At 42.1% G+C, this 13,997-nt stretch overlaps 1 protein-coding gene across 1 annotated transcript; it reads right to left on the reverse strand.

Annotated features, from left to right (window-relative positions):
* Positions 1–5,697: 5,697 nt before the first annotated feature.
* On the reverse strand, positions 5,698–13,810 carry LOC130517698 (putative gonadotropin-releasing hormone II receptor). The gene is made up of 4 exons (XM_057019739.1): positions 10,470–13,810; positions 9,321–9,977; positions 7,735–7,939; positions 5,698–7,487 (listed from the first exon to the last, which is right to left on the reverse strand). Exons 2-4 carry the CDS (start codon positions 9,867–9,869, stop codon positions 7,042–7,044), a joined length of 1,200 nt encoding a protein of 399 aa, XP_056875719.1. The 5' UTR covers positions 9,870–9,977; positions 10,470–13,810; the 3' UTR covers positions 5,698–7,041.
* Between the last annotated feature and the right edge of the window lie 187 nt (positions 13,811–13,997).

Below are 13,997 nucleotides of genomic sequence, written 5' to 3' on the forward strand. Positions count from 1 at the left end.
AAATTTGCAACAAAAACCAACAGCGTCATAATTCAACTGTAAATAACTGGCCACTAAACACACACACACACACACACACACACACACACACACACACACACACACACACACACACACACTGTCTACAAGTAAAGTGTATTTCTAGTTGTTCTCTATCAGAAACCAGAATCCATCAAACCCATTTTGAGGTGCCAGAGATCGTCATAGCAAAAGAGGGGCAAGAAGGTCATCTGGGAAAAGCTGCAGAAAACAACATTTTACAGTACATTTGTAAAATGTGAACAGAAAGTCAAGAACTCATTGACCACCAGACAAACACAGTGGCTTCAATTATTCAAACCAAAAGTGTTTTTGTTTTTTTTAAATGTTCATCACAATTTCTCAGTGTTCTGGAGTAAAAATACACACACACACACACACACACACACACACACACAACACACACACACACACACACACACACTTGATTATGAGTTTGGTAAATGAAGCAGGTGTTGGGATCCTGCAGCCCAGTGGGGGTGTGATATGTGTGGGCGGGTGAAACTGGGGCGCTTCATCTGCCATTTTCCAATTTTCCATTAAATGTGGATCCAAATACTTGTCTGATCTTTTTCTCCGTTGTTCATGGAATCCTGATAGTCAGCAGGAGCGTCACAGTTTATCCCAGGATTCATCCCGTCAGTCTTCGCCACCCCAGCTTCAGCTGCCCTACAGTCCATGTTGCCTCTGTGTTAAATTACCTTTGACTACTTAACTGAGAGTTTCATTCGTGACATAATAGTGAGTTCCCAATATTTTTCACAGGATAAGCCACCTGATATAAGTGAATGAGATTTATATTATATTGTTGGGATTAAATTAGCCTTTTCATAGTTCACGGACTCCTTCAAATTCTACATTATCTTCAGTTCTCTCCTGTGTGTGTGTGTGTGTGTGTGTGTGTGTGTGTGTGTGTGTGTTGTGTGTGTGTGTGTGTGTGTGTGTGTGTTATATTTCTTTCTTCTGATATGTTCCCATATATTTTACTAATAAAATTATGTCTGGATGATCATGTCCTCTAAATAAATAATATGAGGTTTGATTGTGGAGCTTGTTGTCAAAAATGATGAAATCTAGTTTTTATCCACATGAACATCATCAGTTATTGTTTTTGATGGAAATCCAAACCATGTTTATTTGGACCGTCTTACAGTATCTCTGCCGCCCTCTAGGGGTGAGCATTAACAATGACGTAATCCACATTCAAGCGTTCCAAGAGATGAAAATGAATAGAGTTAATGTGAACAATTTTAATACCTATTTAACGACAAGAATTATATATCTATAGTTTCCACTGGACAAATGACAGATAAATAATATTATTGAATGTTGTATTGATTGTAGCGCACAAATATCCGAGTCTTTTTTGTAATACGTAGTTTTGACCATTAGATGGCACTACATGACGTCTACATATGGACAGCCATCCTTTGGATAGGTTTGCCATAATTATTCTATAACACTGACTTGAATGTTAAATATATAAGATTTCTTTATCTTTGAGGCTTCCTTGGAGCATCTTATCATGGCAGTCTGTAGAAGGCAAACCATGTCCCCTCAGTCTGGGCCAAAATAAACTTAATTTAAAGTCACCTCTCTCATATCCGGGACACAAAATGACAGGGAAAAAAATAGAAATAATTTTCACCTTTATTTATTATTATTTTCAATCCTCCAAAATGTGCGTAGGGAAATGTCACAAACATGATTTCGGAATCTGAAAAGGAAGACTAACAGGAAGTGACTCCAATATGTGTTTTTCAGAGTTGACAGTTGGATTAAGCAGAAAACAAAACATGAAGATGAACAATCAAGCTCCTCCTGTAAATGACTGGAATGATGGTTGGCTGAGCCAGACAGAGGCAGTGGAGGCTGGTGGTGCCAGCGAGGGGTCACTGTGGGGTTCCTTCCATCTCACCCACCATCAGTCATCAACACACCTTCCCTCAACTGCTCCTGGCATATCCCTGTCTGAGGATGATGATGCCTCCATCCTGAGTGGGATTCTGCCCGCTGGCAGATGCAGCCTCTCACGCTGACTCTAGTGCTCCCATCTCTGTCCCTGGCTGACTGCTGAACTGCTGCCAAACTCATAATCAAGAGTGTGTGTGTGTGTGTCTGTGTGTGTGTGTGTGTGTGTGTGTGTGTGTGTGGTGTGTGTGTGTGTGTGTGTGTCTTATTAAGGACCGGTTATCTTGAGGTTGGTTAACTACATTGATAGACGTGAATGCAGTAACAAGCCTGTCCATGAAAACAGCATGCACAGCTTACACACACACGGAAGGGGACGTCTGGTATCATGTGAGGACAAGTCACAAGTGTTCCTCAGTGAGTCCTGAGCTCCACCAGAGAGCATCGAGTCATCTGCCTCATGCAGCTCCTCTGTGCTGATCCTTGGTCAGCTGTAGACACAAACCAGGTTTAGTTGCTCTTTCATTTTGTCCACAGCTATGACAAAAAATCAGTCCAGTTTTTGTTCTTGCATGCAAGAATCTATAAATGTATTAATTTCCACTCAGCAGAATTTGTCTTTTAGTCTGCATCACTAATTATGGTGGATAGATATGGTGCAGTCGCCTCTTTTTTAAATAAGTGTAGCATTAAAAAGGGTGCGAGTCACCATGAAGCGTCTCTGAAGAGCTTTCATTAAAGTGACCTTTGTTTCAGGGTCCTCTGGGAGCAGAGTGAGGCCACGTTGAAGATTCTGTCTCAGTCTATTATGCACCATGGCAGGCGTTTCTTCAACAAACCCTTCATATTTTCGTGACATGGCAACCACTGAATAAAATATGGCTTTATTGGACGTGAGTCACTCATGAATACTCAACAGGAACAGAACTTTGAAGGTCTCTGGGTTTGACTTTGCAGCACAGCTCAGTGGGTGGCGACGTTTTTTAAGGTCACTGGAGACCTGTTAAAAAGCCACTTTCAGGAGACAAAATCGGAATAGAGCGATTGAAGTTTGGGGCATCTGAAAATCACCAGTGGACTCATAATGAGCCTTTTAACGGCTGTCACTTATTGTATCAGTGCACTTTATCTGTGTGTGTCCCACAGAAAAGTGCATTAGCCTGTGCTACCAAAAGAGTCAGCAGCCTGACCAGTGTGCCACAGCTTTCTTTGGATTTCAGCTTGAAAATGAATGTTTTTGAATAAATGGAAAGTCCTTTCTGAGGCACAGACTGTGAGGTAATTTAAGATCGGTTTAAGGACAGACAGGATGATAAAACTGCTAAATGTGTAAGATATATCAGAGCTCATAATTGTCTTTGTATAGATTTAACTGAACTCCAGAGAATACATTTACATCAGAACATACATTACATGTGTGATTGCCGCAGTCACAGAAGCAGAGACCCACTGGTAGTTTATACTGATATTAACAGGTGCTTTACTTGTAGTTGTTTTTTCATGTAAAGCAATGCTACAAATCATTCAAGACAAGGAGACAAAATATGCAAAATACACAAGACATTTAATTTGAATAGATGTTTCAAAGGTCTGGCGATTAGTTATGTGGTTGTGGCACCAGTGATGGCACCTTTGCGCATCGGCTGCGTGAGATGTGGGATTTATTTTTAATTATTATATTCAGACGATATTTTGGCGACACCGTAGCGCACCGCTAGAGGACAATCAAGATGCCCTCATCTTTATGTAAAAGATGCCACAGCAGTTTAACAGGTTATAAAGTCACATGAGACAGTCAACTGTGTTTGCCTCACTGGTGTCAGTTTGTGTCAGGTAAATACGGGCAGACGGATGCACAAGACCAAGTGAAAAAGGGATAAAATATTAAATCGCAGCTTCTCTCCGGGAGACAGAACTATATTCGAGCTCACTGAGCTGACAAAAGAAATGTGAAAAAAGCAAACAGCGGTGAGTTTACCAGAGGTTCAGCAATCCGGCACAGAGCCCTTCATCAACAGAGGGGTATGGGGCAGCCTGAATGTATGGACTGGGGTAGAGCTGCTTTTTTGAGGTCAGTTGAGAATAGATGCTTTGTAAGTGGCACCGCCAATAACATATGATGGTGAAGGACCTGGGGGGCGTATTTTTCACCAGAGTAGAGCTCACAGGACAGTCCAAATCCAAAATGTATGCAGCACCTATATGTAATGGTAGACAGAGATCAGTGGCCGTGGGAAAAGTACTGACATTCCTGCACAGTATTTAAATATTTCCTGGAAAACAAGGGTTAGTCTGTCAGGACACAGGAAAAGGCCAGAAGTGATGGTGGATCATAGCAACAGAAGCCAGTTCTCCAGATGGGCCCAATAGATGGGAGAAACATGATAATAGGGTTTAGCTTCACCAGTTCACAGACAACAAAAGAATTGCAAATAAAAACAATGACAAATGTGTGGATAAAAATCCTATTATATAATGACAGAATTAAGTAAATAACTCCCCTTATTTTATTAGTAAAGCTTAGCTGCCTACAGGGTAATCGGCCCAATTGGAGGTCTGATCAGGCCAGATTATCAGTCAGGATTATTTTGCAGGGCGAGTGCTTTAAGGATCCAGTCTTGACTGACCTTCAGAGAACATGAGGTCATCTGTGTATGATTTAGAATCTTTTAGGTCCAGACTCAGAAATGGACAAAAAGAGAAATCTTGAGACGCGAGACCAGCTGGAGGAGCACTTCGACAGCCCCGCGCTCCGATCACCAAAGGGATCACTAATGCCTTCACACCCCACATCCCAAGACTACAGGACCTTGGCAAGGTCATTCTCCAGCACCTAGAGAACGTTGTTCACCACCACATTGAGAACACTGGAACACCCACAAGCGTTGGATGGTTGGTGTGACTAAAAATAGAAGAAAAGTGGCTTTTAAAGACACACAGGTGGAAAAGGAGTCATCAGACGTGTCAGGAGGAAAAGAGGACACAAAGTGCTTTTGATTAAAGCCCCCAGGCTTTGAACTTTGGACAGTCAAATGTCCCTCCAGAATCTGGAATGTCACAAAAATGTCATCATCTTTTTCTCAGCACCTTATCAACAGTCCCTGAAAATTCTATTAAAACCCTTTCATCATTCTTTGCGTTATTTTGCTAAAAAAAAGGCTAGCTTTCACATCATCTCCTAGGCAGAGGTAACGACGTTGATGCCCTTTAAGACCTGATGCCGGATTCGTTCAAGTGAATAAAGGCAACACAAGTGTGAATTTGTTATTCACACAGTTCTGAATTCATCACCTAAATTTAATTAAATCCCTGATTATTGTAGACAGCTATTGTTAATAAAGATGCATGCACGTAGTGTTGTCGGAGCATGTTTTGGTTTGTGGCTGCATCTCCTGCAGCTATGAAGCTGTTTATCTCTGCTGTCTTTACTATTCGAGGCTCATTTTGCTGCTAAAGCAGACTCACATCGTGGGTGTGTGCTAATTCCTGAGCTACACACAACACAGCAGCATAAAAAGGCTCAACCGCCTACCAATGTGCCAAACATATATATTTTGGTAAAATTCAAATTTGTTCCTGGTAATTGTTATGTCAACACTGGATTGGGATCGTTTTTTCACCTTAGAGGAACAACTGGGTGAGGAGGAGAACGATGTTCTGCTGGTAAACCGGTGGATTAAAGAGGTTTTAATTTTGGAGATGGATCATGTGACCAGCTCTACTATATATATCTATGAGTGGGGGTCCACATATCTGCTAAAGATGGCTTCAAATTCTCGCTCCCTGTGAGCCAGACTAGAATAATATCAACCACTGGGTTGGATCAGACAAAGATGCTTCATGGAGCAACAATTTTATGCTGTTCTTTGAATTTTAATACACAATTTGGAAATCACATAGTTACACTCCAAAAAGAAAAGCATTTAACAACGTGCACCAAACTGTTGATAATACCGCAAACGACATCCAACATATGAAGTAAAATGTTTTATTGCTTTAAAAATGTTTTTATTTTATGATTAAGGGATGCTGCTGTTCCCAACACAAGCAAGACGGTTACACAACCACAGGGATGAGGGCGTCTTTACTTTTATACAGAAAATCTACAAACGACACGAATGAGTTGAACATGAAAGATTAACTCAATGAAAAAGTGAAAGTACTTCAGAGTTGACTCATCTCTACCGATAAATAATCACACAACTAGTCTGCAACTGCCCCGGCACAAAAAAGAAAGATAAAGAATTCCATTCCTGGCCTCTTCGGCGCCACATTTCACAGTTTTTGGTGACTAAGCTGGCAGTTCATAATAAAGGTGTTAGAATAAAACTGTTCTAACCGTAGCGTCTGGGAAGCAGGGCGAGGGATCTACAGCATGTGAAGGACCACTCACACCCTTTTAATATGTCATCACTAATATCAAACGCTGGTCCCAGTTAATTCCGGAGATGGTCAGCGCTGACTGTTGTGTAATGTGCATTAAAAGTAAATAGAGTCGGACAGAACGAGTGCAGCCTGCAGCTGCTCGGCATTGTCTCGCAACACAGCAGAGATCCCTATACTTAAACATCAGTGGCGTTTCTTATGTTTCTTGCTAAAATATTGCTAATGGGGGAAAGTGAATCTAAGCCTGCTGTCTACTGTCAGAGCTCATTAAAGCAAGTCTACTCTAAAAGAGGATTCGGGATAATGTGAAGATTTGCTCTGCGGTGTTACCTGTTCCATTAAAGCTCCTCTATATCCTCATCATCTTCCACATCTCTTTATCGCTTCATTACACCAATGTTATAGATCGCAGCACACATACCAGCATGGAGTGATTTGTTTTCCAACAACTAAATAATACACCTGCAAAATCTCGTTTTATGGAAGCGGCAAGCCAATTTCACAGACATGAGCTCTGCAGTCTTTTGAGCTTTGCAAACAGGCCCGCAGGCAGTCCCTTTTTCATTTAGTCCTAAAGCTTTCACCATACTCTACTTAACGTGTGTCACAAAGGCCCCCCTTACACAACACGCACACACCATTGTAAGGCCATGAAGGCGTGTGAGTCCACAAACATGTTACATAAGCAGCAATATGGTGGACGGCCTAACTTGCTTCACAGGAATCTTGTTCGACGTGTCCGGCGTTGCTTTTCTTTCCATCTGCGGCCAGTGCTGTTTGACATCGTGAAGAGGGTGCAGAGCGTTTCAGAGACTCCCGAAGCATGGTGCCAGCTCCCCGGTCTGACATCGCGTTGGCTTTGCGGTAACAACCCCGCAGGCCTCTGCGGAAGCGTATGGTGAACAGGCCGTAAATGACGGGGTCAAGGCAGGTGTTGAAAAGTCCAAAGATGAACAGGATGTGGGTGAGGGAGTGAGACACCTTTCCCTCCAGGTCATCTGGGAAGAACCAGTACCACAAACCCAGCAGGTAGTACGGAGTCCAGCAGATTATGAAGCAGAGCACTATGACGATGCTCATTTTCAGAGTCCTCATCCGAGCTTTGGGGATGTTGTTCTTTGAGCAGCGGAGATCGAACTCATTTGAGGACACTGAAGACAGAAAACAACAAGATGAGCTGGGGCTTGGCATAAAATAAAGAATGGTCAACAAAGCGGTTTGTTTCTACTCCCTCTCTCTGGACTAACATGATGTTGGCTTTAAATTTACACCTGCACACTCACAACCATTATTCTACCACAACCAGGCTTAGAAATTTGTCAGTAATTTTAAGAGAGCGTATAGCTGCCATGAGGTTGGAGCTCATTACTGCAGAAACAAGCACAGGCGTGAACTCACAGCTCTTTTTCGACATGCGTTTGGAGATCTGGATGAAGATCCGGGTGTAGCAGATAATCATGATAACCAGCGGCAACAGGAAGAGGCAGGAGAAGGTGAACATGTTGTAGGCTGTTTCCTGCCAGTGACTGTGGAAGCTTCCTCGGGTGGTGCACTGAGTAAAGTTTGCTGGATAGGTGATGGTCACATTGTGGAAAATAAATACCTGTTAAATTAAAGCAAAAAGAGATAATAAGGAATTAGTGTAGTGTAGCAACAGACTTTTCTCTACGAGACAACCTGTCACGCCTGTGGTTCCTTGTTTCATTCCTACACTGATCTTCAGCCTTTCACAAAATATATATTGTTGTTACTTAGTGTAGAGTGTAAGATGATTGAAGTTATTATTTATTATTAGGTGGCATTTTAAAAGATCAGTCCTGGGCCACAGTGGTAGCTTTTTCCCCCCCAGAATATGCAATAAAAGAATATATGTGACCTTTTTCAACATGTATCATTTTCAGAGGATTTAATTTGCCTGGCATTAAAAAGCCACCAGAGGTGAAGTTGCTATGTGGACTCCTGGTTGCTTTTCATCTTCTGCCTCTTTCTTCTTCACCTGCAGGTTCAGTGTTGACTGGGTTGAACCCCACACAATCCTTAGGTTCAAGTGAATTTCACTCTATATGATCCTAATGTGATCATCCAATTGCTGAATGCAATCCAGTCACAAAAAGGCAAGCTCTGTCTCGACATTTTCAGAAAAGCCTCTGCCTTATCCCACCAGGATTAAGGAATCCGAGTGTTAATGATAGAGCCACTAATCCCTGGAACCATGTGGCCGCCTGGAACCGTGCACTTCTGTAAATACAGAGATCCATGTGACAGGAAAAATGATAAAATTCACAGAAAGAATTTCCTCTGGGATATGCTGTTTTTCCTCTATTTTGATGCATTTGAGACTTGCAAATGTATGCAAATATATCCATTCATCTTTTGCCAGCTATATAGGCACATAGCCTGCTTACATTGCTGTTGTGTAGGTACTTATGAGAAGTTTCGGGAAAGAGGGGGAAGCCTGACAGGGTATTCCAACCTTTCATGGGTATTTTAAATAAATGGTGGCGAAGCCCCACCACAGATAATCTGCATATAAAAGGACTCAAAGCAGAATTGATCCAATTGCAACAGCGTGTTGTCCTACAGCTTCTATATAATCCTGGTCCCTTTGCCAGGCTGCTCTTTGGAGATTTTATTTCATTCCTAATGCTCACACATCCTCTCGAAACAAAACCAGCAATATCCAAGGTCCGTGGGCTGGCGGGATGAGGACCGCCTTCAAATCAATAGATGAAACAAGGGAAATCATTTTCAAATCCAGGGTATTTGAGGTCTATAGTTCAGTCTCACAGTTAGTGACTGATATCAAGCAAGTCACCTGGACATGTGGGCCAAACTAGTTGTGAACTAAAGGCAGAACACGTAGAAAGTGTGTGCAGGAGATCTTCACAGCCGCCTCAAAGACCTTCGTCTCTCTCAACTCTGAATACATCCTCAATGAAATATAATTCACTTTATTGTCTGTAACCAGAGTGGTTGCTTCTTACCTGAGGAATTGACAACACGGCGCTCATCGTCCACGCCACCGTCAGCATCACCTTGTTTCTTCTCCGGGCCATGATGATAGCCAGAGGGTTGAGGATTGCAAACTGTCTGTCCAGGCTGATCACCACGGTGACAAAGGCGCACGAGTACATCGCCTGTAGCTTCAGAAACATCAGGATTCTGCAGGCCAGGTCGCTGGCCACCCACTGAACTGTTATGTTCCACACTGCGTCCACAGGCATCACGATGAAGGTCACCAGAAGATCGGCTACAGTTAGGTTGATTATCAGCACGCGCACGTGGGATTTACGTTTCTGTCCATTGACTGCCCACAGCGCCGCCAGGTTGCAGAAGGTTGAAATCCCACACAGGATGAAGGTGACGATGACTCGAACTTTGGCCGCTGTGGTAAACGTGGGGAGCTGCAGCGCCGCGGCTGCTGACGTCAGGTTACCGTGAGGAGCCAGGAAGTCCCAGCTGCCGTTGAGGTCAGCCCCTGAGCTCTGCTGATACATGATGACCGGGCGATGGCGGCAGGAGGAGGCATTCATTTTGTGTCCCTCAGCATTTTGTTCATCTCATCGCTGCACACTGACAGGAGTAATTGGCTGTAAAACACAGCGTCCTGTCGCCTCCAGCTCCCTGCAGGACGGCAGCACCTGACACGAATGAAGATAATTGTATAAACATAAATATAATATACATCAACCTTCCATCTTCTAAAAATCTTTAACTGGTTTTGCAGAATATTTATTTTATAGTAAAATTTAGAGCATAGAACATCAATGTCTGTAAAGGTAAGTATTTTTGCATTAAGTTGTAACAAAAATATATATTTAATATGTAAAAAAAAAAAAAAGTTTGTATTTTGATGCTTTAAAAGTGTCCCGTCTGAGTTTTAAATGATTTAGACTAAATTGTAAATCCTTTTACAGTGCTTCATCTTTTAAACCTAAAGTTTAAATTGACTGTATGCCTAAGAATACGTGCTGATATGTATCACAGTGTAAAGGTGTGGGTACATTACACTGGAAGATTTAGCCACTTTAAACTTATTCTAGATCTGATCTGTTTCTCATTTTTCTTCTATTGCTCTGGAATGAAAGATGCCTGCATGTATAAAAGCAGCTGTAGGAACTAAAGGAACTCACATCTGCCTCCATGTAGCCGAAGTGAAGCCTGGACGAGGATCACAGATGCGCCTGCAGCTCCGTCCTCCTGCTGGACTCCCTCTGTCAGCTGCAGCGTGGCGCTCCTGTGGCTCCTCTAGGGGGAGGAGCTTCTCTGCATTCAGCGTTGCTTTACTGAGCCCTCAGATGTGCAGGCTTTAGGTTCTGTTGACATGTCCAAGAGATATGTTCTACTTTCTAATTTTGTTTGCCTCTGTATTATTTAATAAGGAATAGCATCAGCAGGAGCCATTTCTCCTCTCCTGTAGCTTGTTTTTCCTGTTAATGCAGGTACATCTCTATTCCATGAACATCACTGCTCCAGCAAGATGGAATCTTTCAGAGAAATAGTCCTGATCCAGCTAGAGGTTCAATTTAACCCTACACATTTAACCGGTGGGGGAAACCCCAACAAAAAGCCCCAGCAGCTCATTTTTGATCACCGTCCTCCTCCTGATCACTTTTTTCATTCATTTATAACTTTTATTTCAAATTGTGATTTGTACAAAGGGGTTTCTTTTTCAAATCCTACTTATGGCTGTTTTTTTTTTTTAATATTTTTTTTATTAATAAAACAAGATATCTGAATATACAGATCCATAAAATGATAGACAGGTTGTGCTGTTTCAGGTAGGCTGCAGGATAATCCTATTTTTAAACCCATCACATCACTTAGCGGGTTACTTTCCTGGTCTTCAAACCTTCATCATCCATTATTTACTTGGAGGAGAGTTAGCCTGTTGTCAAAACTCATGAGCATATTTTAGTTATGAGCCTGGAAATGTGCACTCCTGCAGATTTTTTGTTTTTGTAAAAAGGGAAATAAATTGTATCCCAGAGCTGAACTTTTTTCTCACTGCACATTTGATCAGCTCTCTATGTCTGACATGGCTAATTTGTGGAGTCATCTTCAACTATTGCATTATATGGGCTTATTATCATCATCTCCATCACTTGACCATTAATTACACTGGGACTTGCACCACTCTTGGCAGCTATACCAGGAAAGCAAATGCTAACATTTGTACAGGTTTATAGCATTAGATTGCGGTTTATGGGACAGAAGCAGGATGAAGCCAGTTAATAAACCTATTGTAATACAATTGAATTTGCTCTTGTTGTCAATGGTATTTTAAGAAAAACACTCTGCTGCTGTTGTCCATCGGCATGGAAGTGGCTCTTGGGTACTTTTAATCTCATATCTGGGTCTTAATGCTAATTTTAGTGTTAAGATATATTCCTAGTTGGATTTATGGTGCAATTTTTTTTGCATTTGAGCACTACTTGGTTTTGTGCTAGGAATAAAGGCAAGTCTTGGAACATAGTGAGCTGTGGACAAAGTTTGGTGATCTTCAGAACTGTTTATGAGATGCCCTGTTGCTTTGGGTCCCAGACAACACACCTCATTTTCCTCCACTTCCAGTGGTGGATTACTAGCAGCAGCTCATCACTGCTGCTTGTTGGTTTATGACTCTGGGCTACTGTCCAAACAAGCAGTGACCTTCCAGGCACCAAGCGCATTAGACTCAGTTCACCTTAATCAATAGTAATTATGCTGCGTGTAGTGAGGTTAAGCTTTATCGTCATTAATCGCCTTATTATATATAAAAACACCCAACTTCAATATCCAACACTCACATCATTGTTGCTGTAGGTTTAAAGCGTGACATAAAAACCCATTTCCCGCTCTGCCTTTACCACATTTTGAATAGGATGTGACTGATTGTAATGATCCTCCATGTAACAAAATCCTGAGACATCATTTAAAATCAATGGAAATTAACAGGAACCTATAGTGGCTCACATATGGGTCAAATGACATTTATCAGCCTAAAAGCTTCTGACAGCTGCTGAGCGAACTGCTGATGCTATCATGGTCCCACAGTGGCAGGTTTTGCCGGATGTCTGCACAAATACCAGTCTGAAGGTTAGTGCACGTCTCGAGAATGGTGCCACCTCTACAGTAAATATGTGATATCCATTATGTTTTGACCACAAGACCACTGTTACATCTTTAGACTTGAAAAAAAAATCAACATGTTCAGTAGACAACCTCTGTTGTAGTTACAGTATGTATGGTAGTTGTGTAGATGACTATTATACATCAAAGATGTCTTTGCTTTATGTGCTTCACAGACATTCCTCCATCTTCTCTTGTCCCCTCTCTTTCAGCTTCCTCTGGTTATCAGGTAAATCTGGCAGCTGTCGCCCATATGATGTGAGCAGCATTTGACCTTCTAGCTGCCTCCTTCTGCGTCAGACTCAGCAAAATTATCTGTATTGGATCACTTTAGCTGAATCAGGGCCTGGACCATCGATAAGTTGGAAGTCTGACTCTCTCCCCCTGTGTGAAGACTTTTAAGGAGATGCTCAGGCTGTTCTTTTGATTTGAGACATTACAAATGTTTTTATAGCAGAACGCCCACTAAGGAAGCACCACATGTGACAAATAATTGAATAGGCAATACCATTACCAGATGAGAAGTATTTAGTTCGTTGAACTGACATTAAAGACTTTTACAATAGTCACCCACATAAGTAATTGGGGTAAATATTATTGCAATGACTATTGGCCTATTTTTTAAAATGGGGAATCTAAACGACATCTGTTTAGTCTACAAAACAGATTCAATGCATTAAGTTGATTTAAACCTTACTTTTATGATAGGGACTATTCTATGTCAATTAGTAATTCTGAATCTGCGAGTATGAAAATCACTGGAGTTCCCCAAGGGTCCATTCTTTGGATGGCCTCTTTGATTTAGCATGTACATGCACCCACTGGGTCAGATTATGGGATAGTATAATGTCTCCTATCATAATTATGCCATTGCTGTGAGTATAGCCACAGCCACCAGCACCATTAAATAGCATTGCACTCCAAAGAAAGAAATCCCCTCCTTCAGAAAGACCTCTGGGAGGTTCTCAAAAAGCATAGGCCTCCTCTACAAAGCTCCTCATTGGCATCTGTACATTGACCTGGGGAAAGAACTGAGGTACCCCAGCACGTTGCAATAACATCTCTCCAGCAAGACATGATTATCATCTCTGAGTCTTTAAAACATCTGATCATGCTGGAACTATATGCTCAGTATCAGGAACGGGTGGAGGAGTTTAGAAGCAGGAGCTGGAAGACATTCAATGAGCCAATAGAAGTTGGCTGTTGAGGCTTTGCAGGGTTCTCTCTGTGTAAAGTTCTTGGCCGGGCAGCCGAGAAGAGGGCCGTTAAGTCCATGAGCGAAGCTGCAGAGAAAGCCACAAGGTGGCTATGCTGAAAAGATCCGTGGGTTGCTACTGGGACGCAAGCCGGGACTTCATCACCCCAGCTGGGTTGCCTGGGCAAGCGTATCTGATATTGCGAAACATCACTAATGATGCATCCCAGTAGATCCATGAGATGTATCTTTTAAATTACAGTCTGACTAAGCCAGTGACTCCTAGGAAAGGCTAGGTGGCAACCAAGGAGAGTTTGACTGACTACTGGAGTGACAGCTGACAGATCGGAAAGAC

The sequence above is a fragment of the Takifugu flavidus genome, chromosome 2, assembly GCF_003711565.1.
Source record: "Takifugu flavidus isolate HTHZ2018 chromosome 2, ASM371156v2, whole genome shotgun sequence".
NCBI lineage: Eukaryota > Metazoa > Chordata > Actinopteri > Tetraodontiformes > Tetraodontidae > Takifugu > Takifugu flavidus.